Source organism: Bombus pascuorum, chromosome 12 (assembly GCF_905332965.1).
Source record: "Bombus pascuorum chromosome 12, iyBomPasc1.1, whole genome shotgun sequence".
NCBI lineage: Eukaryota > Metazoa > Arthropoda > Insecta > Hymenoptera > Apidae > Bombus > Bombus pascuorum.
In genome coordinates this window covers 6405981-6429886 of record NC_083499.1, presented here as the reverse complement: position 1 = coordinate 6429886, position 23906 = coordinate 6405981, and the positions used below count along the sequence as shown (strand labels likewise).

Genomic DNA, 23906 nt, shown 5'->3' with positions numbered 1-23906 from the left:
TCGTACTTTAACAATTTGTTTTCTAAAAAAAAAAATGGAAATCTCTTGTACTTCGGTCAAAATCGTTCTCAAACGTTATTTATAATATTCATTATCGCTTGTTGAAAGTTTATCGTCATTTTCACCGATCATTCGACCGACAGAGTTCTTAGCAACGAATCTTATCAATATTACGATGAAATATTGAATCAGGAAAATTATCTTCCGGATAAGAATATCATATACATAGGATAATTTTGCGTAATCCCTTAACGTGTAATGTTTGCGCAAACGTATGATAAGAAGGGAGAAATAAACTCATCAGGCTTGAGTTCTTCGAATTTATTCCAGCACTAAATAAATGATTTTACTCTCGATATAATAATTACAACTGTTATTATATTATACTGTATGGTATCAATTATAATACTATTAAGTTATAAAGTAATAACATTTTTAAAGCACATATATAGTACAATTATTTGGCACACTTGATAATGTATTTAGATCTATATACATGATATTATTATTTTTTATGTACAATTTTTTCAAATAACTCATGTGAAAGATTGACATATTTTCTATACTTATAAAATTATTATACTGCAAATTTAGATATTTTAGCCTGTTCATGCCTTTGTGCCATTTCAGAGGCAATGATTCTAATTTATTATGAGATATGTCTAAATATTCTAACATTTTCAGATCCCACATCTCTATTACGTCGATGTTCTTTATCTCATTTCCGCGTAGATTCAACGTTTTTAAAGTACTTGATGTTACTATATCCGTAATATTGCTAAGTAAGTTATAATTTAACGACAATGTTTTCAAATTATTTAAGCGATCTATAGGAGGAATTGTTGTTAATTGATTGTTATCTAGATTCAAATTTTCTAATAAAAACGTGTGTTGGAACACGCCTATCGGTATGACATGAATTCGATTATGAGATAAATTTAACGATTCTAAGGATCGAATATTTAACTCAAATATATTAAACAACGAACAGTTAGATAATGATAAAATTTTTAACCTTTGTCGTATTGGATTGATCCAAAATTCCTCGAGAGGATTCTCATCCAAATACAATGTCTCGATGTTTCCAAGATCATCCATAATGAATTCACTAATTGAATTTCGTTCTAAGTATAGACTTCTCAAATTCGGTAAATAAGACATGGCAGTTTCGTTAACAATTTGGATGTATCGACTGTCGGATAAATAAATATTTTTTAACTTTGGAAATATTTCCATCCACAAAAGAGGAAATTCGTGAGTTATTCCTCTCCAAGACAATGTATCAACGTTAGGACAACGTATTTTTGGCTGTCTTAAAACTGTTACATCGTTGGTTTCTGGTATACTTTGAAAATCCATAATTAATGTTTTCAAATTATTGTGCTTTATCTCAAGATTATCGAAAGAGATATAATTATATCCGAGATTTAGACACTTCAAAAGAGGAGCTTCTGCGAATGCATCTATTGGTATTTTTCGGATACTATTGTTATGTAACAATATTGATTCTATTGCTTTGCTTTTCACCAGATCTTTAGGAATCTTTTCTAATCCCAGTCCATGCAGATTAATACTTTCGTCTTCGGAACATGCGACGAAATTTATATTACTTATCGCGTTACGATACGTGATCCACGTACGATCCGCATCCTTTTCCCAACTTATTTTCGGTATCGATTTTGTAATACTTATTAACGTACTCAACAGTATAATGATTTTCTGGAAAAAAAAATAGGAAACATTAATGATAACAATAAGCAAGAATATGTTGCGCTGATACTTTACATTACATATCGAAATGTGTCGATGTGAACAGAGACAAATAAAAACAGATAACTTTGATGCATGATTATGTGTCTTAAGAAATAACATGTAAAACGACAAAGAATGATTGAATGCGTACCATTATCAGAAGTTTCTTCTGTTTCTTCTGGCTTCAAACAAGAAATTACTGCAAATTTGCAGCTGCCTCCTCCTCTTATATCGATTGACAGTTGCGTCAGCATATTCGAAATAATCGGAAATAATAAATATATCGTCTATAAAGAGCATCGTTATCGTTTCAAACGTTTCCTGTTTCGGATCTTCCTGTCATCTTTCATGAATATGATCAGTGTACATCCAGAACAAAGTATGCCTTCAAAGTTGTAACAAAGAATACGTTATTTCTTGTATCCCGAACTAATTCGACCGACTTTATACATTCTAGGAATAACTTTCGCAAAATATGTATTTGTCGCTCATCTTTTAGATGAGAAGTGTCAAAGCAATTGATACATCTACGTAGCGTCAAAGATTTGAGTAATTGCATCGTTGAAATTCCAACAGATATCGAACACAGATATCAATAATAGATGAAATTCGAAGAGATATCGAAGGATAATTTCAACCCTTTCCTAGACATACTGCAAAATTAAAAGCTGAAACAGTATAAGATATTTTGCACGAGTTTTGCATGCCAAGAGAAGAAAGAAGAGGCAAGAATAAAGAGCAATATACAACGAGTCTTTTTATTAAGCAATTACAATATGTTTATTTATACAGTAAAACCTGAAGCGTTTAACAATCACAACTTCTTAGATTACAAATTATTCAATGCATGGTCCTTAAAACTACACTCTATCTACCATGAGACAAGAGTTGACACATCACGTACATTTGACGGTCTATTAGACGTTACATTAACGTTTAGATAAATCGTCATATTTTCTGGTATCAGTCGAAATAAACTTCCATTGATGTACGTAAGAGGGTTGCGTTCAAAGTGTAGATGTTGCACGGGCAAATTAGAAGAGTAAATCACTGATTCCAACAAGGCGAATTTATTCCCCGCCAAATTTAGATATCGCAGCATTTTCATTGATTCACACCAATTTGTTGGTAAATAACTTAATTGGTTGTCATTCAGATATAGCTCTTCTAACAGCACTTGGTTCTGAAACGTGTCCGCCTGGATGCTCTCGATTTTATTCTCGCTTAGAGATAAGTTTTTTAAGCTTTGCAGATAGAAAAAGGTGTTAATCGTTAAATAACGTATATTGTTGCGATTTAACGAGAGTTGAGTTATGTTTAGACTTGTTGTTACGGGAACACGATCCAACGAATTATTATCTAGTGCAAGAATCTCTAAAGATTTCATCGATTTAAGCATATCGAAATCAAAAGTCGATAAAGAATTGCTAGAAAGGTCCAAATGCCGAAGGTTGGACATTTTTTCAATTGCTTGACCGCTAATGTACGAGATCTTATTGTACGCTAGCGACAGTTTTTCCAATTTTTCCAGCCCTGTCAAATCAATACCCCTATATGGCTCAAGATACACAATTGAGTTACGATCTAACGTTAACGACAACAGATTTTCCATTTGTTCAAATGAAAATTGATTAATGTCGTTGTTACTCAGATCAAGATGCGTTAATGTGGAGGGCATATCTAGCGACAAAGACATTCTGTATTTTATTAGATTCTCTGATAGATCCAAATATTTCAGTTTTGGAAATTGATTTTTCCGTGACGATGTTAACCCGTCTATGCGAGCATTTCTTAAATTCAAATATTCAAGTTCAGGATACACGCCGTCTACGTTTGGTCTATAATTATTGTAAACATTTTGATTACTGAGATCTAGTATTTTCACGTGTGAAAGACTACCAAAAGTGAATAAGTTATCCGAATAGATCTTATTATTACTGAGGTTAAGGAATTTCAAATTTGGCACGTTTTCGAAAACTCCATCCTTGAATTTAGGAACGTAACCTTTTATGGTGATACATTTTAGAGTAGGAGAAACAATACTGTTTTCATAAATCTCTGTAGAACTAGTGAAGTATAATGTTAAACTTTCGTTCTGGCAAATCTCATTCATGGTCGTTTCGTAGTCGATCGGAATAATATTTCCAACTACAATCAACGGCGAGAAAATTAATACTATCGACAAAGAGATCGGCAGCTTCATCATGGGGGGATTCCTGAAAGTAGAACATGTATGTTTGATCATTTCCCTCGTGTACAGGAACAATTTATTGAAATCTTTTTCTTGTTAGAAATGAATAAAGGATATTAAAAGAACGGGAATACGCTATTCATGGCAAATAATGTTGAAGTAAAATTGAAAGTAAATTGCTAATCGTAAGAAAGTAAGCAGATTTTTTTCTTAGAAGAATTTCGCTAAAATACAAAATATGTAATAAATGACAAGCATATTTTAAATTCAGCTAGAGCTGGACAACGCTATATAACAGTCTTTGCTATTTGAAAGAATACACGTGTACAATAGTTTCGTTTATATTTACGTACCGTCCAGGACACCCTATAATTTCTTTTTTCTTTTCATCGACCAGATTAACTTTACAAATTACTAACGATAAATAAAATTATATATTTACTATCTTTTCTGTTATCTCTGCGACGATGATCTCACTCTTTGATATTATATCGGCTGATAGATAAAATAAAGGAAGCTACAAGTTCTAATTTAACGTTATTTGCTAAATTGAAATAAATAATATTTGTCGTCTGAATAAGACAAGTGACAATAACTAAATTACTTCCCGTTTCTACAATAATTTAATTAACAAATTAGTTGCTAAATTGCTAGTTTCGAAGTTTACTACGTAATTGTCACATTAATACACACACATATGTGTAGAAACTTTACTGTATTAGTAATCTCTACAAAGTTATTTATTTATGATTTAAACAGGAAACGATAGTTATTTAACGTGAACTTAATGCCATAATGTCATATAACTAAGATAACTAAATTGATAATTCACAACTCAACTCACAACTTACAATTAGCAACTCACGACAACTCGGCAACTTACAACTTACAACTTACAACTTACAACTTACAACGACTCGACAACTCCTGAATAACGATTAACCCGCAACTCACTCGCTAATCACTCGCTAATCACTCGCTACTCATTCGCTACTCCAGCTATAACTCTCCCGTCACTCTAGTCGCAACTGACTAATGAATGCTTTTTATATCACGGCTTTGATATTCCTAACACACACATTTGTTCCACAGATGTGGATGACCCATGGTCAAGAACACCTTTTTTTAATTACCCAGTATCGTAAAGGAGCACGGGTATATGGCCCATCGGGATTTTCTAACTTTTCCGACCCATCAGCACTTTTATTGTTTTTTACCTGTTGTTCATCAGGATTTTCCCGACATTACACATATATATATATATATATATATATATATATATCTACATTTACAAATGTCACCTGACTCATCATACGCGTATCTAAATTTCAAAAGTATTTATACAGCGTATAGTACAATGAATATAAAGAAAGAAGCAATCACGTAGAATATAGCTCCAGTTTATCTAATTGTGGGATAAATGTATATGCATAGATACATTGTAGAATCTATAGATTTGTGTAGGAGAGAATGGTATATACATCACTATACGATAATGTAAAAATCAAATTAGGCTGTTTAATCGCCAACGTTTACACACGTATGTATCTTACTAAGGATTCCCTGAATTTCTTTACCTTTCTCTTCCTCCGTTCCTATCACGTTTAGGAACATTTTGTGAATTTCAAGGTGAACGAGAAACTGGTAATGAAACGGGTTTTCCCGATCTGAGTTACTACCAAAAGATGCGTTCTCTACGCGTTTAGTAATAACATATTATATAACGTACTATTCGCTATATGTATAGTATGTTCGCAAAGGTAAAAGATTTATAACTTTTGGGTATCATGATCCTTGCTTGCTATCATGATGCTTTCGTTCTGCATGCTTCCTCAGATATAATCATATATTCTGTGGCTGTGTCATACAACTACAAACCCAGTGTTTCTGAGAGTAAATAGCGTTCATTCTGAGCAATTTTGAGAAATTATAAATCCTTATTAATACAAAACCAAGAATTATCAATTGCCTGTATCTTTGTTTTGCTCGAACAAGATTACATTTATGATACGAAAATATCGAATATCACAATGCACGTGAAACTCAACAACTCGAATATACAGCAGGTATTTCCATGGAGAAAATGTCTTTCGTAATTTATCGAACGTACAATTTCCTTCTTGTACAAAACATTCAGTCTTCTCTCGCATTCTCATTAGGTACTTTCTGTAAGTCTGATGTTTCTTTCTCGACAGCTCCTTTGCGATCACTCTGTGTCTGTGTCTGTAGTGAATTTTCATAGTTGTGTTTTATGTGCATCCAAAGTCTCTGCGAAAGAGATAATAGACATGAAAGCAATATATAAAATGGAGTTAATCACGCAGTTCGGAAACTGAAATACAACGAGGAGAAAAGACGAATTATAGGAAATAAACTAACGGATCATTAATTACATATAACCTTATCGATCGATAAACATAAATCCTATATTATGTAATGTTATGTTATCTAGAATATGATTATTTCCGAATTCTTTTTACGTGTAAATGGTAGTTTCCAATAATTTAAGCAGTATTTTATAGTTAATGTTAGAGAGAAAATTAATAGCGTACTCCTTCGTTTATCCATTCAAAAATACTTTCACAAGCGTGGTCATAAGCTCTTTCAAAAAATGCCGAGGCGATAACGATGCCAAGAACGAAGCTAGATGTCCGCCTAAAAATATAGCGATAAAGAAAACGAGAAATCATTTCTAATCTATCCTCTCTATAAAGCACTTTCGATGTAGTTATCTGTGTAACTTTAATCTAAAAAATGGGGAAAAAATGAAATCTATGGTTGCCAATCTTCGCATTTATAATACTCGGGAAATCGAAAGCTTTCCACCAATTTGTAAATAACTGTTAAAGAAAGCTAAACAACTTTTGAAGTCGATTCAATGTATAAATAATACACGTTTAATAATTATGTAACAAAATATTATTTACATTATTTAATAAAAATATCGATAAAACTTTTAAATTATATAATACGTCAATTACGTAAAATAATTTCTTATTGTATCGTTATTACTATTAATATGTAAAAAATTTATTACATTTGATTCCTAAAAAAAAAAATTTAAATAAAATTTCAAACTATTATTTCTATTAACTTTTAATATTATTGAAATCTTTTTCAAAAACAATTGGGCCTTGCAACACTTTTCGAGATAATCTAACGTGCCCATTCACAGGATCTCGTCCAAAATATTTCACTTTTATTTCATCTCCAACATTCAATCCTAGTACGTCAGGATGATGAATTTTACGTTGATCTAACTGGGAATTAGGTAATAACGCTGGTACCATACTGGGATACAATGTAACCATGACCCCAGTTGCACGAATTTCAGTTATTTTTGCAGTATAGATGTCACCAAATGTCAATACTGGTTCCACGTTTTTTTGTATAATTTCATTTATCATGTCTTTGGCTTCATTCATTGCATTTTGATTAGGTGCAAATATAGAAAACACTGTATCGTCCAACGAATGTATCTATACAAAAAAAAAAAAAAATAATAGATTAACTTTTGTCAAAAATGAATCTTTAAAATTTCTATTTTCTTTTGTAAATTTACATTAACTCCAGTTTCATATAAAATTTTTTTTATGTTCGAGCCTCCAATCCCAAGAAATTTTCCCCTCTGATGAACTGGTACTTCTATGGTATCAAGTACAGGCTTATTATTTTTCTTGTTACTTGCTGGAGAAGATATTGCTGAATTCATGATATTAAGAATTTGATTTTTAGCCACATGTGAGTTTTCGATAGCTTTCATTATCACTTTTAAAGGGACTCCCGCTATTTTTATATCAACTTGTAAGGCTGTAAACCCTCTTTTTGTACCCGTAATTTTAAAATCCATGTCTCCAAGATAATCTTCTATACCCTGGTCGTATAAGAAATAAAAAATTAATTAATTTCTTTTTTAACTACATTCAAATGTTAATCAATACGAAATTACTGATATATCAGTTAAAATTTTGTAATTGTTATCCGTTAACTCAGTAGTATGAGGATTACATATTAATCCCATAGCTACACCAGCAACAGGAGATGATATTGGCACACCTGCATCCATTAATGCTAGACTACCACCACAAACAGAAGCCATAGAAGACGAGCCTTTAAGAAACACGAAAATATTTAAGTTACAAGTTATCTATTCCACAAGTAATAATTTCTTTCTTATTCAAGCAAGTTACCATTAGATTCTAATACTTCGCTTGTTAGTCTTATAGCAAATGGATAATCTTTTGGTATAACTGCTCGCAATCCTCTCTCTGCTAATGCTCCATGACCAACTTCTCTACGATCATATCCAGTAAGTTTACCTGTTTCATTTACAGCATATGGTGGGAATTCATAATGCAGAAAAAAATTTTTCTCTTTTATACCACTGCAAAAAATAATATTTATTCACATTGAATATATATTTTTAAAATATTAATAAATGTAATATAACATACCTAGATTGCATTGAGATATTATCCAATTTAAGAGAACTTTCTATACTGTCAAGAGTTACTGTGCATAAAACTTGAGTTTGTCCTCGTTGAAAGAAGGCTGAGCCATGAAGAGGCTGAAATAAATCTACCTGGCATTCTATATCTCTCAACTCATCTGTTGCACGACCGTCACATCTAAAATTATTTACACACATTCAATAATTTTTAGTAATTTATAATCGTAATTAGATTTCTTTTTTATAAACAAAAACTACCTTTTATTGGTTTCAAATACTAAAGATCTGAAATTTTCCTTAGAAATTTTATTAAAAGCTTTTGCAGCATTTTGAATAAAATCTGAATTATGATCTGTTATACTTTTTAACATCCTATCTCTGAGACCAAAAATGGCAGTGTCTCGCGAAATTTTGTCGTGTGAATGACAACTAAAAATTTCACGTATTTCATGCTCTGCAAAATTTTTTACAAACTCTTCCACATCATTGTTTAATTCACTGCCATTATTAATCTCTAGTTTGGGTTTTCCAACATGACTTTGTAATTTTTTTATAGATTGTATAATTGTTTGACATTCTTTAGCACCTATTTTTATTGCTTTTCGAAGTTCTGGCTCTAAAATATCATTTGCCGATCCTTCTATCATGACAATTAAATTTTTGGACATAGATGACAGTACAAGATTTAATTGGCTATTCTGAAGATCACGTTTCGTAGGATTAATTATATATGTATTGTCAATAAGACCAACTCTTACAGCTGCTACAGGTCCCATCCATGGAATATCCGAAATACTTAAAGCTGCAGAGGCAGCATTAATGGATAATATATCTGGATTATTAATTCCATCACTAGCTAGTAAATTACATATTATTTGTGTTTCATAGCGGTATTCTGGCTCAAACAAGGGACGTACAGATCTATCTATTATTCTGCTAATAAGGATCTCATGATCCGTGTAACCTATTTCTCTACGAAGAAAATTTGTTGGTATACGTCCAATTGCAGAAGCTTTTTGTCTGTAGTTCACAGTTAATGGAATTATAGAATTATTGCATGGTTCATTTTTCCTAACCACAGTAGACATGACTGATGTATCGCCAAGCGTAGCAATAACACTCCCAGATGTAAATCGTGCATATTTCCCACTTGATAGTGTAATCTTTGATCTGAAAGAATATTTCAAATAAATAATAATAAATGTGGAATGAAACACGTAACAATATATTTCATTTAAATAACTATATATATTCTCTATTATATTATTTATCTATTGTATTATTTATACATAAGATGAAATATCATAACAACTATTAACATTTAGGTTAAGAAACACGTGATACACTCACCCATTAGATAAGTCTATATGTACATTTCCTACAGCATCGCTCGACATAAATTTAACTTGAAATGTATTTTTATTCTTTTTATGACTTTTCCAACATAAAAAACTTAAATTTCTATTGTTTAATAACTTACTATGTCTAAACAGTACCATCCTTACATTGAATTTGCTTTCATCAGTTTTAAAATTTCAATGTAGTCATAACCGCCATCATTTAATAAGAAAATATTCTATCATAGTAACTTTTTTATTAACTGCAATATATGATTATATTTTATCTTATTAATAAATACTGATATTTCCTTTCTGATAAAATTTGTCAAATTTCACTACATTTTCGTAATTGATAGTAAATGATATATACTATCAAATTACTATATTATTTTTTCGAAATAGTTACAAAAAATTAAGGTACTTGTAGTATTCACCAAAATTAGAATTAAAATTTAGCGGTTATAAAAACGAGAAACGAGAAGAAATATTACAAATTGATTTTTGATTAAACTGAAAGCTATAGTTACGAGTTACGATATAATATGTAGTTGTTGTACAAATTCTGCGATAACATCACATTGATTAAAATTTTTGTGTATTTAATACATGTAAATTCTATGATGATTAACGAAGTTGCTGTTCCAATTTAATTGTGAAAACGAAAATATGAAAAGTAATATTTTTCGTATACTAAAACCTCATTGTAGGAATACTCTGATAATTAAAAGAACGTTTTATGAACCATATAGATCACGATATCCGGTAGTATACGATAAACCTATTGATGAATACGAAAAGTTGACCTTTTCACAGAAATTACGAAAAGCGTGTAATCTTTTTAAGAGTGACTGTAAATTGTTTATTCGAGAAATATGGGATAACTACAGTTTATTACCATGTAAATTTACAACGAATGAAATTGATGTTGTATGGAAGTTTGATGGAACTCAAAAATCCTTGGATCAATGGATTGTAAATTCTGACAAGGACTATCATCATGGTTATTCAACTGCTAAGTAACTATATAATATTTTTTATGCTGTTACATCTTAGAAAGGTTTAGACTAATTGAGAAAATGTCTATTATTTTTAGATTAGAGCTATCATCTTATGGCACTGGAATATTCCATGGTATATTAGATACTCGTGTACCCAATGACGGTCGAACTACAAATGCTGGATATTGCAATATCACTTCAGCTAAAAGATTTAAATCTTTTGATCGACCATACTACTACGATTGGACACGTTATAATGAAGTTGTTTTACGAGTTAGAGGAGATGGTAGATGTTATATGTTAAATATTTTACAAAAAGGAACTCTGGACATAACGCAATATAATTGTTATCATTATGTAATGTATACAAGAGGTGGTCCATATTGGCAAATAATTAGAGTCCCTTTTGCAAAATTTGTATTTAATACAAAAGGACAAATTAATGAAAATCAATATCCTTTGTGTGAGAGTATCACTACAAATTTTGGAATTACAATTGCTGATAAAAAGCCAGGGCCTTTCAGATTAGAAATTGATTATATTGGAGTTTGTTTCAATACGAGTAATTTTGAAACATTTGCATATGAAACATATAATGTAAAAGATTTAGGGGCTAGTTTGTAATCTCCTTTTATAGAGGAATTACAAAATAAAAACAATGTTTTTATTAATTTGAGTTGTATACATAATAGATATTTAAATAACGTCTATTATACAAAGTGAATAATAAATTTAGAAACAATAAACGATGTTATTGTGATCATTGATACATGTATTTAATTAGATGATTTTGTTGAAGTCTTTTTCCTTACGAATTTATATGTATTTTTTGATATCAAATAACTTACACCTCCTGCTAATGTTGTTACTGCCGTTACATAACAAAAAATCTCTAAAGCTGGATGATTTACGAAATGAAATATGGGTGCAGCTAGTGTTCCAGCAACAAAAGACAACTGAATAGCAGTATTAATTTTACTTATATATGTTGGAGCTAATTGTACTGTTGCATATGTAGGATCAAAATATCTGGCCAAAGTTTTCTGTAACATATTTTGTAAATAAGTATGATCATTTAAATATTTTTCTGTTCATAATGTTATAATCTATACATACTGGAGGAGGTAAAGATTGGTATCTTATGTAAGAAACAGCTGAAACCAAGGCAACATCTCTTGCAATGACAAGACATGTTAAAGGAATAGGAACCAATCCTACCCAAGCCAAAGATAGGAACAGAGTACCTACTAGTAACTTATCTGCAGCAGGATCTAAAAAAGTGCCAAGCTTAGAAGCTTGTGATGTCCATGTACGTGCAATCCATCCATCAGCTAAATCACTAAACCCAGCAATTATCAATAGCCACAATGCTATCTGTAATGTGTGAACAAATAATATATATAATAAATATAATGAATAAATATGCATTTAAATATTATAACATTTTACCTGGTAATCTTGTGATAAAATTAAGTAACTTAAATATGGAGATGTTACAATTCGTCCCATACAAAGAATATTTGGTACAGTCCAAATGTTTTCTTTGTCAATAATTACTTCTACTTTCCGTTTAGTTTGTTTAATATCTTGCAGTATCTGTAATTTTAATGCTTTTCTCCTACTAATATTATCCTTTTTGACAATATAATTTTTATGATTATTAATGCCATTAGAATATACTCTTGCATGATACATCAAATATTGCCTCAAACATCTTTCTAACCAGTATCTACTTGAAATTGTAGATTGTTTGAAGCATAGTATCATAAATTGGTTCATAATTGATTATTCCTGTTTTTAAAACAATACAATGATAAAGGCGATGATAGTAAATATTATCAGCATATAGTCATTAAAGTCATATTTTTATGTTTATTTGTATTTCATTACAATATATATGAAAATTATGCGTTACATAGAACATGTATTAAGTGAGTCTCTAATGTAAAAATGTTATTTTCTACAAAATTTAAGATTATTTAAAAACGAATTATTAAGGAAGAAAGTAATATCTTCTGATTATAGTATTTATTAAATAAACTAGTAATTATTAAATTAATAATATATTTATTATGAACTGTTATGTAATAAACGTGATTTAGCTTAGTAATTACAAAAACTTTATAGTAAAAAAACGTATTATATGGTTTTATGAAAAAGAGATTTCATTCTTGAGGTTATGTTGTTTCACAACACATAAAGCTTACCTGTATCAAGTTAAATATCTTTCGCCTTCGAATATAACGGAAAAGCAAGAACTATCGTTTTTGTAAAAGTAAAAAGAAATTAGCTACATTTACATTAATATTATCATTTTCATTCTTAATTCTTCCATTTCAAAGATAAGTTGAGTTAGTTATAACCGGTTGAATAATATTCATATCAGTTAAAATTAAGTTAGTAAATCGTAAACACTATGAAATCGTAGTAGGTTTTACGAGGGGGGACTTTCGTGCTAATACTATTTCAACTAATAAAATGAAATGCATGCGTCAGTTATTTAAAATTATACATAATAACAAGGAAAATAGTTTCTATTTTTTAAACAGATGAATTTATGATATGTTTATAAAACATTGATTATCAATAACGAGAACCATAATCGTTTTTCAATATTCACGCTTAAATTCTTATATTAAAATAATTACAGTAGACAGTACCTTCTGCTATGAGAAGTACGCACGTACTTGGTATTACTTTACTTTACATTATTCTGTACATTATGTAATATTCAATATTTTTTACGATTTTTTAAATTAATTTTTCTATTCGTAGATGATGTGGTCGTTTATTCATAATCAATAATGTCAGTTCTTTAATTAACTTATTTCTCAAATGGTGTATGCAAATATGATCGCATCATTACGGTTAGACGATTAGGAATACGGTAGATGAGAATATTTATTTAACGAGTAAAAGATAAATGTAAAGGAATAAAATATGACAATAGAAAAAGATAAAATTTAGGATCTCAGTCCATTTCATCTAATGGTATGTGTATATATATATATATATATTATCGGAAAATATACTATCTTTGTTAATTAAGTAGAAGGTAATTGTATAACTGTTCGCTAGAACGATCAATAAGTATATTCTCAGAATGAAAGAATGTACCATGTATAAAAATTGAATTACGAACTTCATGTCAAAGAAATGTAAATTGTGTTAAAATGAGAATCTCTGTTGAAAGAAATTTTCACCGTAAGAATGCGTGCCCATGAAGCGCATGCGTATAGCTGGTCACAGTATTGCAGGCGCACGACTCGACGAGCAACAGAGTGCTGTGTACATCCCCGCCCACGTATTATTATTCGACTGTCTTGTAACCACGCTTCTCGGTGATCGTGAACAACCACGAGTATTGGACAATTCCACATCGAGTGGATAATGAATTCATTATTCACGGAAGATTTGTCGCGGCCTGTCGACAGAACCACGTAAAAAGGTTTTAATGTGACACAAGGGCGAGCATGATTCTGGCAGGATCAGACCATTTTCTGGCGGGTAAGTCCACTATCTTCTACTTTGTCTATAACTCTTTTAACGAATTTAACTGTTCAAATGTGACCTGGTACACTTCGATACGGAAACATTGACCTCAAAATATCGATGATCGTGAATCGATTCGTTAACGAACAATGTTTGATCGTAATAGAGTTATTAAAACCTGAATAGAGCACGCACCCCTTTCGACGTTTTTTCGCCATCTAAATACATCACGATGCTTCTAATAGTTTCTCGAATCATTCAACAATTTCCAATAAAACTAATTCGTGTGACGTGACAGTAATCCCTTGACACATTACCAAGTACTTACATAAAATGTTCTACATACGTCGTTCTTTTTGATTAATCGAGAATGATTAGAACGTGAATGCATGCCACGGTTTCCGCATTGCGCAAATGAAAATTATTTCGAAATACATTCGTTTTGAATAATGTCCTCTCCTCTACGGTTTTCTTTTCGCTCTCAATTTTTTACTGAATTACAACGAGTAACAATTCTATCGATTCTTTATAGTTGAATATGTGGTAATGTCGTTATATCCAAGTTATCGTTGATAGTTGACGGAAATCAACAATTTTAGTTAGCATTTGCCTCCGTTTACGACGATATTTCAACGATATCTTCGACGAAAGGAGACAGATGCAAAGGATTTCGACAGATCTTTGTACCGCGATTCATTAACTCGGTGTTTAATATCGCGCAGTGGTTTCCGCGATAAGACGAGCGGTGGTTAATTATTCCAGGTCATTACGACGTAATGTGTCGCTGCTGTTTTAACGCGTTCGATACATCAATGACACGTACGACCGCCGTTCGAGAGAAAGATTTAATCGGTGTATGGGTGAACGCCTTTTCTCCGTGGTCAATAAATAACTTATGCTTTGCTTGTACCCTTTTTGATCATGCTTTTTGCACGAAACCTTCCGTCCGGCCCGTTCCATCGCGTTCTTCCTTTTTTTTTTTTTTTTATGATTCTTCCCATCTCGCTTCCCTTCCCTCTATTAGCTCGTTTTCATTTATGATCGATCATTCGTCGGACGATAAATAATATACACGACCAGTAGTTTGTTCCAACCAGTCATTCTCACGATCGATCGACATTACAGTACCTGTGGAAGCGACAGCATTTCTGGGTGCCGTAGCTGGCTTCGTGGTCCTCCTGTTGGCTCTCTTCTTGTACTTGTCACGCAAATGGTGCTTCACTCCACCATCCACGACCACTCTTTTCGGTGGCGTTTGCGTGCCTCTCTGCGAGCCTAACAACGGCTCCACCTCACAAATTGCGAAAAACATAGGTAGGTTGTCGACGAACGATCTGATCCTGTGCTTTCTACTGCTTACTTTGAAATTGCTGGAAAAATACACACGTAATACCGATCCAGAAGCAGGCGCGATTTTTCTATATATGATCCCCGCTTCCAGTCCTTTTTAAAGATCGTTATCAGCTACTTTGTAATGAAATGAAATTAAACGAACCTAACCGAAAGTTGGGTTTAATGTTGAAACTCGGCAGGGAAGGCATTTTCCTATTCGGACCCAGAGACTAGTTCCGATTCGGAAGAGGACGTCCTTCGTCGACTGAATTCGCATTCTCATCCACCACCGGATACTTTGACTATCCAAGCGGAGGATGGACCGACCATTCTGGGTTAGTTTTTCCTTTCTTTATGTTCTTTTTCATTAATTTTGCGTTCGTTCCTGATCGATCGTGTATCGCCGTTTCAGATGCCGGCACTACCTCCAGCAGCTGCACGGAAGAACACTCGCCCAGCGATCAACAACAGGTGAATGAGAATGAAAAGTTTATAATTAAAACGGCGTTGTCATGTAGCACGATAGAATATCGCGTTCTCAATCTACACGATTGTCGCGTAAATAATTAACCGGTGGTCGGATGTCCGTGCGTACTTTATCACGCAATGTTCTAACCGCATAATATCGTCGTTGGTGACCTATTCTTTGCATTAGTATGATACTCGGAGTCATTTAATTCGGTATACTTTTAAAATGAACTTTTTTTTAAACGAATCGAATGATTTCGTTTGATACACAGTGTGTGGTAGAAGTCGGGGCCTCTGGTATTATTCTCGATAACAGAGAACAAGAGGTAGAGGTCGAGCAAAATGGTTCAACTACCAACGACGTTATTACAACAATGGGTACCATCACCGAAGAAGTGGGTAGCTTGGAAGTCGCTTTCCTATATGATGCACCGATGCGCGAGATGACGGTTCGTATAAATTTCATTGGAAAATTCGTTTACGATTCAATAGAAACCAACGAGTTTCCTTATTTTGTAGGTTCATGTGCTGCAAGGACGAAATTATCCCGAAGGTATAGGCGGTAGTCAAGTGCGGCTCGTGCTGTTACCATCGAAGAAGCAGCGCCGTAAAACTCGAGTACGCCAGGGCACATCTCCACAGTACATGGAGAGTTTTCTGCTTCCACGTGTAAATCCAGAGGACGTAAACGCCATGGGCGTACGCCTAAGAGTGTATCTATGGGGCGGAAGAATGCGACGAGAGAGATTACTAGGCGAAGCTAGAGTCTCCTTCGATCAGATCAATCTTCAGCTTGAAACTACGCTTTGGTTAACGCTACAACCTCCACCTTTTTCTTCGGTAAAACATCTATATGCAATAAAATCCGTAGCTGTCTTTTTTTCCAATCCTCAATGTCGAAGAAAATAACGTTTGAATGAACGTGATTTTTATAGGTACAAGATTGGGGAACAACTAGTAGTTTGACTCGTAGCGATTCCACGGGATCACAGCAATCAGTTCAATCATACGCATCACCTACTGCACGTGTGCCAACTTACGCGTCACATACTGTACCTCCTTACGGCAGTAGTATGAAGGGTGGAAGCGTGGCAGAAATTTTAATAGGCTTGGCGTATAATGGGACGACTGGACGTTTATCGGTAGAAATAATTAAAGGATCTCATTTTCGGGGTGGCGGCGGGAACGACACGAAACCACCCGACACGTACGTTAAGCTCGCTCTCATGGATAGCAACGGTCACGAAATGGAACGATCGAAAACTGGTCTGAAACGGGCTCAGCCGAATCCTCTGTACAAGGAAACATTTATATTCCAAGTAAGCTTACAGCTAATTAAATAATTCAACTCGATGGAATATTATTCAAACAGATATTCTCTCCTCCTTTTGAAAGGAATCTGATTAAATGTTATACTCGTAATGGCTGTTTAGGTTGCTCTGTTTCAACTTGGAGATGTAACTCTCTTTCTATCGGTTTATAATCGACGAAGAGGCGGAATGGGAAGAAAGGGAAGAGAAATGATCGGTTGGCTCAGTTTGGGATTAAACAGTTCCGGCACAGAGGAGCTTCAACATTGGAACGATATGCGCGCAGCAAGACAACCGGCGCAAGTTCAACGCTGGCATTCGTTGCTGCGTCCTTGAAACATCCGATCACGAAAGAGTTCCTGTCACGGAAATACATTTTACGATGTTGTTAACGATAACGATATGGTTTGACAGATAGAACACGGTGCAAAGTACGGTCCCCGATTGCGTACCGTTATATACGACTGATCGTGTAGAAGAGCAACTGGATTTTTCAAGATGAACGCGGCTGTTGTTTGTTGGAGATAAAGCCTGTACTGCCCGAACAGAACACAGAAGTCAATATGTCGATCTGTTGATCCTGCGAATCAGAGCTATCATAATTTTAGCACGTGGTAACTCTGAATTCAAAACTCTATCGATGTACCAAGTACATTCCTTTTTGATACGCCGGACGGAGTTGAGGGTGTTTTCAACATACATATTACGTATGTATATTACATATGCAAACAGAGAAAGAACGTAAACGCATAACACATACATGATCCATACGCACACGTACACGTATATGTATATACACGTTTACCTACTTACATATACGTAAAACATATTTCAATTACACGTGCACACATACGTACACGTCACAAATATGCAAACACGCATTTTGTCGGTCCCAAAAGTCGAACGTATAATACATTAGCAGATGGACCGCGAAAACGACTTCGATTCGATATGTGCCTGAGCCAACTTTAATCGTTTATTTTTTACTTTGTGCCTTTCACCCTTTTTAGGCCGTGTGTCCGTCGACGGAGAATCGTCGTGGGATACCCAGCCAAGTCGAGAGCCCATTATGAACCGCGATCCTCTAGCCGTTCTCCTTTGGACGAGCTAACTAAGCAAACGTAACTTTTCCTCTCTCGCTCCGTGACACTTTCAGCGGAATATTCGATTTGCAGTGCTTGTTCGTTCGAATCGATGCCACGAATCTTGTTGTTTCGATCATATGGTTCGAGAATGGATTGACGCGCGAAACGAATTAACCTCTTACTGCGTGGAGTACGGGGGCAGCGAATAATGTTTCGAGAGAAAATCAAGGTTGTACACAATTTTTCTAATTTCCTACATACTCTGGCTTCGTTTATTCGTTTCTCTTTTCTGCGTACTATTATTTATACATATATATATATGTATATCCTTAATTTAGTAATACATATTTGATAGTATCAGTAAAGCACGTTGTGAAGTTTCATAATTCATTGTCATATTCTTGATACGTGTAACAACGTGCTTACATTTACGTATCCTAACTTTACGAACGTTTCGTGTATACAGGATATCGGTTAATCAATTAGTAGCGTCGAGGGGTTATAGTTAATCGATGGGATATAAAGGGGAACGTATACGAGGACAGATTCACAATTAAACGACGCACAATAAACTCGCAAAACGCACCTCGTAAACGCAGATGTGATCGTAGAGTTGATATTACTATTAAACTAGTAGTATATATTATCGTGTGAGTACGATAGGTTATGTAGAGATGTTTTTTCCACGCGTTTATATTAGAGGGAATTGGATACCGGACGAAGCAGGCGACTGATTAATGGATAAAAAAATTACCAGATGCTGTGAATCGTTTAACGCTTGACTTTTTCAAGCTTAGCGTTTAGGTGATTAACGATGATTAATCCATGCTCGAACTATTCTCTCGTTTTACGTATTTAGACAATGTATAACGCGATTGCAAGGACTCAGAAGTTTCTTTTTCGTTTGTTTACTACGTATGTGCATGAATTTTCTCGTATCAAATGTGCAGACGTTCTTTTTACAATGCTCTTCTTAAAAGCAGTTTTAAAGACGTACTTTTAGCGCTTTCGGATTTAGCATAATCATCGATAATCGATAATATCGTAGTGATGTGCGTTTGTTGATGCATCTCATCCAACTTTTAGCGTTTTCAGGAAGCGAGAAGAGAAAGCAACAGCGAGGAAGATACGTAGCGTGAAGCGAGCGATAGGATTATTCTCTGCTTTGAGAAGTTTTAAGCGTACCGGGATTTTAGCTAACGTTCTTAGGATACTTTCTCCACTTCTGAGTCTTGGTAACATAATTGTATATTGTACGGTCTGTTTATAAGCAACACGATATTAACTACGAGGATCAGAGATTTGCGTGAGAATGATGTAAAGAGTCCTCGGTCTCTCATCGCGGATGTGTCGAACCCGATGCGGGCAAGAACAGAATGTTTTTGAAATATATGTGATCGATATGTACACTTAATTAATGAGTAGAGGTTTTTCAGGGTAATTTCTATGCCTTTGATTGTTCTCAATTTGTTACAATATAGTTGTAATTACATCGAACTATTTTAAAGCAAATGACTGGCTTTTCGCGGGGTGATTCAATGGCGATGAAACGAAGAATGCTTGGCCAAAGACATTTAAGGCAGTAATTAGACAAAGAGAGTGTATGAAGTTATTGAATTTTTTTCAACAATATTATTTACATTCAACAATATTTGACAATTACGAATGTATGGGGTGAACAAATTCTTATATTTCGATAATTCATATTGTCTTGTTCTCTGATGTTCTATTCTATTGTGTCGCTTTCTCGAGTGTCCAATGCTTACAAAGTCGATAAAAAAGGATATATATACATATATACATATAAAATTAAAAGAAAAATCTTTAAAAATCGCGAGGATTATAAACAGACTAATGTTGGATTTTTATCTATATTTTATCTACAGCACTCTTTCTCGATAAGAATTAATTGAAGTTTGAACGTCTACTGCACAAAATACCTTAATCAATGTTATTAAATTAATAATAATTATATTATATCTGTCGCGTTTTATAAAAGTGTACTCTAATACAATTAAACGAATAAACTTACAAATAGTTGTTACTGAATACATAAAGAAAAAGAAATAAAATTTGTCAAAATACATATTTCTCTAATAGTTCTTGTTTTTTTCTTGCAAGTAACGCTTCCTGAATATCTTGTTGCGACGGTATTGCTTTTTGTGCAGTTGTTTCGATTTCTTCTTCTACTTCTGGCTGTTTCTCGTTTTGTATTAGCCATTCCTGCATTGCTTTTTCCTTTGCTTCCTGTTCAGCTTTCTGTTCCAAAGGCGACAAAATTCCATCATCGTCGTCTCTGTAACCATAATAATCAGCATCGATGTCCTTCATTAACTCAGCGCGCGTTTTACGAGGTGGAGGCGGTGGTTCTTGTTCAAACAATTCTCTAACACCTGGTAGTTCTTTCGCCGCCCCAAAATATTTGTAACCACGGTTTCCAGGAACCTAAATGTTGTAATAATTACCTGTTACTTTCTTCTATTATTTACTATTTATTATTATTAAAAATAGAGCGATGTAGCAAGATTGAAAACATACCTCACGACCTTCGTGGTCTAGCATACGTGGTCCTACTCTGGAATAATCTGGCCCGCCTAACTCTTTTATCTGAGCCTCCCAGTGTCGTTTTTCTCTCAACAATTTATTAATCTCGTCATTCAAATCTCGAATTCGAAATTCCCCAAGACCAGCATTTTGAATCTGTGCAACCTTTTTGGCAATTTCTCTAATTATTTGCATTCTCCACTTTTCTGCTTTCCGCAAGTCTCTACATTCAGAAGCTAAATACGGTCTTCTTTCCTGTTCCTTCCTGGCTCCTTCGTTGCTTTGTGCAGCTCTCCACCGAGCAAGAGTGGTCCTGTTAAAGAACGAATGTTTAAATAAATATAAAAAACAGAAGAATTTATAAATTATATTCAAGCAAATATCTTCTTTTTATGATACTTACATAGCCTTTTCCGCGTTTCGCGCCTGAAAGAAATAACATTAATTAAGTATATTAAAAAAATATAATTAATTTCTTGTAATATGTAATAACGTTTACTACACTTACCATTTTTTATATAAATAACGATGTTCAATAAAACAATTTAGTACTGTCCAAATACTTCGATATGTATAATCTATAAGTTTTTCCAAGTAAACTTATGTATTATAACAACGATAAATTTAATTTCATTTTGTAGTCGATGACAAATGACAAAGTATAGTGTACGGCATAATCACATAAACATTTACGTGATTGTAGTTTGTAAATTATGATTTTGTTGTATCTTTAAGGTTATGTTATAGCGTACACACCAGTCAGCTGCACGTAACGTAATGTTCGTGATCATCGAACAAAATAAATCGGCAAGACCTCTTGATAGATGGTGCAGTATGTTTTATTGCATGTATGTATATATCTATATATACATTTATAGATGTGCCTGCCTAACTCGTAATAGAGAAAAAGAAAAATCATGAAGTTTTAACCACAATTTTTACTTTTATTTATGATTGTTTTAGTAGAATTGGAGATTGAAAATAATTGTGTAATTGTAATATTCTGCTGTTAATTCGTAAAAAAACAATATATAACACGAAACAATTATAAGTGCAATATTACTACTGCCATTGATTGTTTATAGAAGTTATCTATGTTAAACTAAATATTATAGTTGCAGATGTTCTGAGATGGATAATGAATGCAGAATAAAATTTCGTTGTTTTATTCTATTAGCATTCCAGAATCCGCGATGTTATATAGTATGTATGTATTCAAGAACAGAACTGGACAGAGGTCAGTGTGTTCGTGTATTTCAAGTTCCAGTTTCTTAAGAATTCTAGACTTTAGACAAAGGAAAGATCGGCGCACTTGTGTTCAAAGCGTTGAAGAGTACGGACACTTCCATCGAACGACAGTGATAAGGTAAAGTATATTAATATTTTCAACTGTATTTTAAATATTTTTGGGATAATATTAAATACGATAATATGATAAAGATTAATAAGAAAGTTTTTTTTTTATTCAAGTCTGGATACAGGATAACGACATTTGATTAAAAATGCAGAGTAAGTAGTATTGTTTTAATATCATTTTGAATATTTTGATTAGAAATAACGTTGAAGATTAACCTTTTAATGCTAATTTAATGATACTTAGTGAACATTTCGAGATATTTGATTAGGTATTATGTAGCGTAGAAGACACGGAGTCGCGTGAATTTGTTTATTTGCTTTTGTTTTGGCTTTTTAAGGTAGTTTGAAATCAGTTTTAATTTTAAGAAACAGTAGATATTTATTAAAAAATATATTAAGAAACGTTAACAGAACAGTGCTATTTTTTATAACAGTTTTTACATTTTAGATTCTTTAAATAACTTACTAATCAAGTTTCTTTCTTTTTTTGTAGAATTGGTATTTTTAACAGTTCTGTGCTTTTACGGAGTGATAGCACAGAATTGCGAAGACAATAAAGAAGAACAATGTATTGCTACAACTACAGCTTCTTTTAATCAAGACAAAGATTGGGAATCAGCTCCTTCCATTTATGACTTTCATGCTACAGATATACATGGAAAGGAAGTTATGCTGAATAAATATCGTGGGCATGTTTGTATAATTGTTAATGTTGCTAGCAACTGTGGATTTACAGATACACATTATAAAGAACTAGTACAATTGTATGAAAAGTACAGTAAGGTGGAAGGTTTAAGGATTCTAGCATTCCCATCAAATCAGTTTGGTGGCCAAGAACCAGGCAATTCTACAGAAATCTTAAATTTTGTCAAAAAATATAATGTTACTTTTGATCTGTTTCAAAAAATTGATGTTAACGGAGATAATGCGCATCCATTATGGAAATGGTTGAAGACACAGGCAGGTGGATTCATAACTGATAGCATCAAATGGAACTTTACTAAATTCATCATTAACAAAGAAGGACAAGTTGTTGCCAGACACGCACCAACTACCAGTCCTCTTGAAATGGAATCAGAATTGAAGAAGTATTTTTAAGTTCCCTTATACTATTGCTTTCTTAATTCAGTTTTAATTATCAGCAATAGTTTTGTCGTATATTGTAATATTTTTGACATCCTTTGCATTATCAATAGAAATAAAAATTGTCCCTATACAATGAGATTGAAGTTTTTCTTAAGATTTAAGACATTATACATATATATGAAACGATATACAAATAAATAGTTTTCTCCATAGTTTACAAACAGTTTTATTCATTTAACGTTTTAACATTTCTATACGACATAGTACACCTTATTTATTATATAGATCTCTAACAATATAAATGTAGACTGTACAAGACGCGGTTTGATCGTTGGAACCCAACGAAATTACGACTTAAGTGTTTATATTAAATACGTAGAAAGTATATTTTTCAATCGGTAATGTATATATAGGAAAATATTACAAAACAAATTGACTTTGTTTTCGTAGCTATCTAAACGATATTTTCACTTTTTCTTAAATCGCTATCTTATCATATCAA

At 33.0% G+C, this 23906-nt stretch overlaps 8 protein-coding genes and 1 long non-coding RNA gene across 11 annotated transcripts; 4 read left to right on the top strand and 5 right to left on the bottom strand.

Annotated features, from left to right (window-relative positions):
- Positions 1 to 300: 300 nt before the first annotated feature.
- On the bottom strand, positions 301 to 5081 carry LOC132912756 (toll-like receptor 8). The gene is made up of 4 exons (XM_060970448.1): positions 4795 to 5081; positions 2628 to 3968; positions 1786 to 1903; positions 301 to 1719 (listed from the first exon to the last, which is right to left on the bottom strand). Exons 2-4 carry the CDS (start codon positions 3956 to 3958, stop codon positions 436 to 438), a joined length of 2733 nt encoding a protein of 910 aa, XP_060826431.1. The 5' UTR covers positions 3959 to 3968; positions 4795 to 5081; the 3' UTR covers positions 301 to 435.
- A 795-nt stretch (positions 5082 to 5876) lies between these two features.
- Positions 5877 to 6469, top strand: LOC132912850 (uncharacterized). Its single transcript, XR_009659289.1, has 2 exons — positions 5877 to 6009; positions 6139 to 6469. It is a non-coding gene; the product is annotated as an uncharacterized LOC132912850 (long non-coding RNA).
- LOC132912837 (cytochrome b-c1 complex subunit 9) lies at positions 5902 to 7013 on the bottom strand. Its single transcript, XM_060970623.1, has 2 exons — positions 6496 to 7013; positions 5902 to 6211 (listed from the first exon to the last, which is right to left on the bottom strand). Exons 1-2 carry the CDS (start codon positions 6631 to 6633, stop codon positions 6077 to 6079), a joined length of 273 nt encoding a protein of 90 aa, XP_060826606.1. The 5' UTR covers positions 6634 to 7013; the 3' UTR covers positions 5902 to 6076.
- Positions 5902 to 10005, bottom strand: LOC132912775 (polyribonucleotide nucleotidyltransferase 1, mitochondrial). The gene is made up of 8 exons (XM_060970497.1): positions 9744 to 10005; positions 8652 to 9563; positions 8398 to 8571; positions 8134 to 8327; positions 7893 to 8053; positions 7506 to 7817; positions 7038 to 7422; positions 5902 to 6211 (listed from the first exon to the last, which is right to left on the bottom strand). The coding sequence occupies exons 1-8, from the start codon at positions 9890 to 9892 to the stop codon at positions 6180 to 6182; spliced, it is 2319 nt and encodes a 772-aa protein (XP_060826480.1). The 5' UTR covers positions 9893 to 10005; the 3' UTR covers positions 5902 to 6179.
- A 108-nt stretch (positions 10006 to 10113) lies between these two features.
- On the top strand, positions 10114 to 11516 carry LOC132912815 (complex I intermediate-associated protein 30, mitochondrial). Its single transcript, XM_060970586.1, has 2 exons — positions 10114 to 10749; positions 10827 to 11516. The coding sequence occupies exons 1-2, from the start codon at positions 10400 to 10402 to the stop codon at positions 11353 to 11355; spliced, it is 879 nt and encodes a 292-aa protein (XP_060826569.1). The 5' UTR covers positions 10114 to 10399; the 3' UTR covers positions 11356 to 11516.
- Positions 11374 to 13680, bottom strand: LOC132912819 (probable cardiolipin synthase (CMP-forming)). 2 transcript variants are annotated; one of them, XM_060970593.1, is made up of 4 exons: positions 13392 to 13680; positions 12181 to 12522; positions 11848 to 12105; positions 11374 to 11774 (listed from the first exon to the last, which is right to left on the bottom strand). In XM_060970593.1, exons 2-4 carry the CDS (start codon positions 12508 to 12510, stop codon positions 11508 to 11510), a joined length of 855 nt encoding a protein of 284 aa, XP_060826576.1. In that variant the 5' UTR covers positions 12511 to 12522; positions 13392 to 13680; the 3' UTR covers positions 11374 to 11507. The 2 variants fall into 2 exon arrangements, with proteins under 2 accessions (XP_060826576.1, XP_060826575.1); XM_060970592.1 differs by lacking the exon at positions 13392 to 13680 and adding an exon at positions 12939 to 13365.
- Positions 13681 to 13976: 296 nt separating this feature from the next.
- LOC132912799 (synaptotagmin-14) lies at positions 13977 to 19547 on the top strand. 2 transcript variants are annotated; one of them, XR_009659271.1, is made up of 9 exons: positions 13977 to 14238; positions 15349 to 15537; positions 15756 to 15890; positions 15968 to 16026; positions 16296 to 16472; positions 16543 to 16863; positions 16959 to 17342; positions 17457 to 18040; positions 18344 to 19547. XR_009659271.1 is itself a non-coding variant. In XM_060970556.1 (8 exons), exons 1-8 carry the CDS (start codon positions 14205 to 14207, stop codon positions 17667 to 17669), a joined length of 1512 nt encoding a protein of 503 aa, XP_060826539.1. In that variant the 5' UTR covers positions 13977 to 14204; the 3' UTR covers positions 17670 to 19547. The 2 variants fall into 2 exon arrangements, 1 of the variants encoding a protein (XP_060826539.1); XM_060970556.1 differs by having other exon boundaries at positions 17457 to 19547.
- Positions 19548 to 20058: 511 nt separating this feature from the next.
- Positions 20059 to 21720, bottom strand: LOC132912824 (pre-mRNA-splicing factor ISY1 homolog). The gene is made up of 4 exons (XM_060970601.1): positions 21471 to 21720; positions 21366 to 21388; positions 20957 to 21275; positions 20059 to 20863 (listed from the first exon to the last, which is right to left on the bottom strand). Exons 1-4 carry the CDS (start codon positions 21471 to 21473, stop codon positions 20495 to 20497), a joined length of 714 nt encoding a protein of 237 aa, XP_060826584.1. The 5' UTR covers positions 21474 to 21720; the 3' UTR covers positions 20059 to 20494.
- A 391-nt stretch (positions 21721 to 22111) lies between these two features.
- Positions 22112 to 23537, top strand: LOC132912831 (uncharacterized). The gene is made up of 3 exons (XM_060970616.1): positions 22112 to 22328; positions 22433 to 22471; positions 22812 to 23537. The coding sequence occupies exons 2-3, from the start codon at positions 22465 to 22467 to the stop codon at positions 23414 to 23416; spliced, it is 612 nt and encodes a 203-aa protein (XP_060826599.1). The 5' UTR covers positions 22112 to 22328; positions 22433 to 22464; the 3' UTR covers positions 23417 to 23537.
- The last annotated feature ends 369 nt before the right edge of the window (positions 23538 to 23906 follow it).